This window comes from Gossypium raimondii, chromosome 2 (assembly GCF_025698545.1).
Source record: "Gossypium raimondii isolate GPD5lz chromosome 2, ASM2569854v1, whole genome shotgun sequence".
Taxonomy (NCBI): Eukaryota; Viridiplantae; Streptophyta; class Magnoliopsida; order Malvales; family Malvaceae; genus Gossypium; species Gossypium raimondii.
Genome location: NC_068566.1, coordinates 39002574 through 39008069, shown reverse-complemented (window position 1 = coordinate 39008069; position 5496 = coordinate 39002574). Strand labels below are relative to the sequence as shown.

The following is a 5496-nucleotide window of genomic DNA, read 5'->3' as shown; positions in this document are numbered from 1 at the left end:
TAGCACGCCCCTCTTTTTAAATTTAAATTCTTAAATTCAATAGGTAAAAGGTTCTCTCCAAGCTCCTTACATACCTCAATATCAGCCTGCTTCCTACACTCGGATTCCTCTTCTTCTGGCAGCTTCACAATATAATCACACTTCATGCCTTCACCCAAATAACTTTCCTCATCTTTCCCTTGACCATACACTAATTCAACCTTATGCTGTACCTCACTAGTACCATATCTTTACCCACCTGCATAGACTTTTGGTACTTCAACAGAGTAATTGGATCCAGCTTATCATCAAACAGATTCTGGACCTGAACTCTCACCAGATTATCCACCCTACTTTTACCAGAAACGTAAGCTTGAGGCTTCACCAGACTAGACCTATCATCCATACATTTCGACTTCAAACTCCCCCTTTCAACATCAATCCCAGTTTCAACCCGATTCTGACTCACCAACTCCATTTAACCCTGAAACCCAGCTTGTCCCTCTTTCAACTTAACCCCAAAACAATCAACTAAGCCCTTCTCCTTCCCCAACTCCCTCACCCCAAACTCAGCTATCTTACCAATCCTCATCCTTACTCCCCCAACTTTAGTAGCACTCCCTTCATCCCTACCTAAATCTTTATCATTCCCCTCCCTATTCGCACTCTGTCCATAAACACTCCTAACCAAACCAGAACCCCCACTTCCATAACCCCCTCCAAGCTGCCACTCTAAGATCTGTCGAAAATCTAAATTTCTCACTTCCCCTAATTCCAGAATTAACATCCATCTTACAATTTCTAGCAGTATGCCCAATCAATCCACAATAATAACAATAATCTGACAACTTCTCATACCTGACTTGAGCCTAAAAACGACCCCGATTTAATCTCAATACCCAGAATCCTTCTACTAAAGGTCTCCCTAGATCCAACTCAACTCTCACCCTAAGAAAACTCCTCCCTATTCCATTCTGAACCAAATCATCATCAATCTCAACTACCTTCCTAAGCCTTGCCCCAATTATCTCAGCATTCTTTCTGGACAACCATTCCATAGGAAGATTATGTACCTGAATCCAGTATTGGATACTTGAGAAATCCATTTCCGAGATTGAATCACTTCCATCCCGCCTCTGAAATTGAATCGGGCACCCCATCACCGACCACGGACCTTCTGCTAAAGCCCTTCGATAGCTTCTCTCCCTCGCAAAGGAAATCGCATAGATATTCCCTTCAGCTTTTCTAATGCATAAAATGTCATCACCACTCCAGATCCCCTTCAAAATACTCAGAACCCCCTTCCAATTTAATATTTTTTCCGCATGGATCTTCCCTGCCACCATAAACCTGGTCAAATTTGAACATCCCCCCATCTCCCCCCTCCAAGCTAATTTCCAATTCGTCCATCAAAAAACCCTAGAAACACTTCAATAGATTGGGCCAATGGAAAAACCAGAAAACGACGATTAGGAAAATTTCTTACCCTTTACAGATCCGCAGCAAGCAAAATAAAAAAGTAAAAGCTCAGGACCTAGGCATCAAAGGATTAATAACTGACTCAAGATAAAACAAACCTAAAACCCAAATCGAGAGAAAAAAAACAAAAACAAAGAAGAAAGAACAAACAAACCAAGAGAAACCTCAGTGGGAATACTCTAATGACGGAGAAGAAACCTCCCAGGAACGAGAGAGAATTTTCATTTCGAGAAAAAACTTCCAAGGAAAACATTGTTACTGCAATCAGATTAAACAAATATATGAAGAAGAATTTGAAATAGAGAAAAGCTTACTTCTTTTTACTATTACCATAATTTGTGGGTAAAATATAAATATAAATATTTACATTAATGTAAGAATTTGTATTCTTTTGACTTGAAGGTTAGCAAAGTAATTATTGGACAAAATACAGAAAAATATTCTGTAAGCTGCCTGTACATAATGACCAAATAGTTATGGAAAATATATATTTAAAATCTCAAAAGAAAATGTTTTAAACGAAAATATATATCCAACGCTTACACAAATTCAACTATATTCAAGATTTCAAGATTATTTTTTCGAAATTTCACGTGAAATATATTATTCTCCAATTATTATAATAATTAGAAGTTATATAGTTTGTATTCTAGATTTTATATCAAACAAAATTAAATTAAATTTGGAATTTTTATAACAAATATAGTAAATATATGGGATTATTATTATATATATTTTTATAGATGGATTGGATCATATATTAGTTTCAAGCAAAACAGCCAAAGCTGAATCAGTATCAGAATTTAGGCCGACTTATATTTATAAAAGATTATTGAAACATATTAAAAAAGAAGAAGAAGGAACCCACATTTAGATATGTTTCCTATACATTACGCCAAAAAGAAGAAATATATAATTAAAGAGGGAAAATGGAAATTGAAATGTGAAATAAATTAAGCTTGAAAGTTGTGAGATCGAAAAGATACGATGTTTAAATCATCAAAAAGAACACAGGCATTAAAAGAGAGAAATAATGTTGATGAAGATGCATGCATAACCGTAGTGTGTTTAGTTATTGGTAAATTGTTCAGTAATACATCTCATGAAAAGTTGTGCAATTTAATTCCATATATAGACTAAATGTGCACAAACGCCAACGTATAGCAATTCATCCCCTTTCCCATTATATATATAAACACCCTTTTAAGTTCTCCTCAACTTCATTCTCCATTACCTTACTATATGGGTCTTGATTTCGCAAAGATGGAAAATGGATCCGAATTTGATTACTGCTTCAACTTTGAAGAAAACCCATTTGGAAAGTGAGATGCTTTAATCATGTTTTTGCTTTTAAGTTTGGGGTTCTTTTTGTTCCTTAATGTTTTTGTTTTCTGGGTTCATTTACCGCAGGGTGGAATTTGAAGTAGACAGTTTTTACGATTTCAATTCACCTGCATTGCTTCCCCATCCTCAGGCCGACAATTTATGCATTCAGTTCATGGATTTTGAAGAGATAAGCAGTGACTTCGCTCTTTTTGATCAGAATGAAGATATCATGGTTGATGCAAAGCCTATAAAGGCGGTAGTGGATTCATTTGACCACCATTGTGGCAATACTACGAACAGTGGTGGTTCAAGTACTGAAGCATCGAGAGTGATTCATGAGATTGAGTATGGGGATTCACATGGACAGAAAATAAGGAGTTTCAGAAGGAAGAGGACAGCTTCATTGGAATTAGATGAGATTCAAAAGTACTTTGATTTTCCAATATCTAAAGCTGCTAAAGAGATGAATGTGGGGCTGACTTTGTTGAAGAAGAGATGCAGGGAACTCAACATCATGAGATGGCCTCATAGGAAGATCAAGAGCTTGAAATCTCTCATTCACAATGTCAAGGTATATACTTACATATATGTATGCATGGGATCGAACAAGTTTATGCTTAAGAAACCTTTGTCTAGTTATTATTCCTGAGATTAAGGGTCTCGTTAGCATGACATGATAATGATGATGTTATGAAATATATTTTAATTAAAGACATGATAACTGGTTGGAGTTTAGCAGTGGTTGATGGTGCCACATGACCAAACTCTTTGTCAAAGGCAATGGGGGAGGTTTCTAAATTCTAATTAGATGTGAACAACTTTTTTGTCATTGTTTAATTTCTTTTATTTTAGGAGCTTGGATTGACTAATGAGATAGTGATGTTGGAGGAGCACCAAAGGATGCTAGAGAAAGTGCCAGATCTGGAATTAACCGACAGAACCAAGAAGCTTAGGCAGGCTTGTTTCAAAGCTAATTACAAGAAAAGGTCCCTTGCCTCTTGTTATTGACTGCCATGCCATTCACTGCTTACTTTTCTGCTATAGTACAGTCACCAATAGCTCTCTTGCACTATATGTTTTAAACCACAACCATTTATAGATATTAATGTAAAGAGAAAATAGTAATTTGAACCAACCCTGATTTCATTAGAGCTAATTTCATATACATCATAACATTACAGCTAATTTCTATCCCATATCACCATTGGATCCATCACACATCGTGAAGTGCTCTAAATTATTCTAACATATATTACTTGAAAGAAACCAACAAAATACTTTTCAATATAGAAGTTAAAACAGTTGATCTCACAGATCAGCTTGTGGCTATGGGTTGCAGGAGCCCTCATGCCCTCGTCTCCATGGGACCACTTTCTTAAAGCTTTCATAAATGCTTGCCTGCAGATATATGTAGTCGGAGTAGAACATTCCACAATGAAAAAAGTCAAAGTAATTCTTAATTATACTAGCCAAATTTTGCGCCCCTTTGTTGGTAAAATAGTTATTTACTCGTAATTCCACTCAAATTCACTTGCACTTGAATAGTGGAAGAGTAAAACTCCCAAAAATTTAAGAAACTTAAAACAGGAACAAAGATGATAGGAATTGAAAAGCAGAATTAGATTGTGAATGGTGGTTTTGAAACGTACCAAGACATGTGACCTAGCGTGAGATAGATTCAGAAAACAGGCTTTCTTCCTAACCCTGGCTATCTTCACCTCTGTAGTGCCAGAGCCACCAGCATCTCCAACGCGAACAACCGAAGTTGAAAAGTCAAAACTTCTCTCAACAACTCGACCAGCCTTTCTAAAGCTCCTCCACCTACTGGATCCAAACTTATCCAGCCGCTTGTTGTCCAGGCTCCTAAAAGACCCAGGCCAAAACGCATCAGGACCATCCAACACAGTTGTTGGAGGTGGCATGTTAGCAACCTTAGCCTTAGCTAACAACCTCGGAGGCAGTTCCAAGCATCTTGCAACGTTTGGCTTTGATCCATTGCTTGTATCAGTTTCGTTCTCACTACCCCGATATGACCGCCTAGGCCTGCCCGGTGCTTCCTCCCACAGGAATGGAATTGAAACAGAGGAATGAATCGGCGGTGTCATCATCCCTGACGGCTCTTTTACCATACTCGGAAACGAATATAGAGAAAGCTTAGGTGTAGGAGGAGACCCCATTTTGCCTTCACCCTCTGATCATGCAAACGTTATTCTTTTATTCTTTTTTTTTTTAGCTCTTTTTGCTCAGAAAAACCCAGTTGTGTATATATAATGGGTTTCAAAGGTTACAGAGGAAGAGATCGTGGGTAAAGAGGGTGGACGTGAATGTGAACTGCGAGAGTCCCTCCCGCAGCAACAAAAAACAACAAACGCTCCCCAGTACCCGACGCTTCTTAGCACGAAAAAGGTGCAAATATTAATAGGATAATGTGCTTAGAAAAAGCTTATGTAATAATATATATATGTAATTGACATAAGAATTAAATAAAACATTTAAATGATAAAGATATATTGAAAATGATTATGGTTTAAATTCCAATATCGTTGGTTTCAAAAAAAAAATCCAAACTCTTTAAGCTTATTTTTTAATTTTTCAATTTATATATTTCTATTTTATTTTAATTCAATTATTTTAAGAGTTAGTATTTGATACTTTAAAGTATACATTTTTATTCAAGTAGTCTTAAAAAATTAACATGTGTATCTTTTTTTA

The 5496-nt window shown here is 36.5% G+C and overlaps 2 protein-coding genes across 2 annotated transcripts; one reads left to right on the top strand and one right to left on the bottom strand.

Annotated features, from left to right (window-relative positions):
- The first annotated feature begins 2639 nt into the window (after nucleotides 1-2639).
- LOC105788693 (protein RKD4) lies at nucleotides 2640-3829 on the top strand. Its single transcript, XM_052627485.1, has 2 exons — nucleotides 2640-3355; nucleotides 3637-3829. The coding sequence occupies exons 1-2, from the start codon at nucleotides 2837-2839 to the stop codon at nucleotides 3790-3792; spliced, it is 675 nt and encodes a 224-aa protein (XP_052483445.1). The 5' UTR covers nucleotides 2640-2836; the 3' UTR covers nucleotides 3793-3829.
- Nucleotides 3830-3906: 77 nt separating this feature from the next.
- On the bottom strand, nucleotides 3907-5198 carry LOC105788694 (hypothetical protein). Its single transcript, XM_012615697.2, has 2 exons — nucleotides 4434-5198; nucleotides 3907-4182 (listed from the first exon to the last, which is right to left on the bottom strand). Exons 1-2 carry the CDS (start codon nucleotides 4959-4961, stop codon nucleotides 4111-4113), a joined length of 600 nt encoding a protein of 199 aa, XP_012471151.1. The 5' UTR covers nucleotides 4962-5198; the 3' UTR covers nucleotides 3907-4110.
- Nucleotides 5199-5496: the final 298 nt, after the last annotated feature.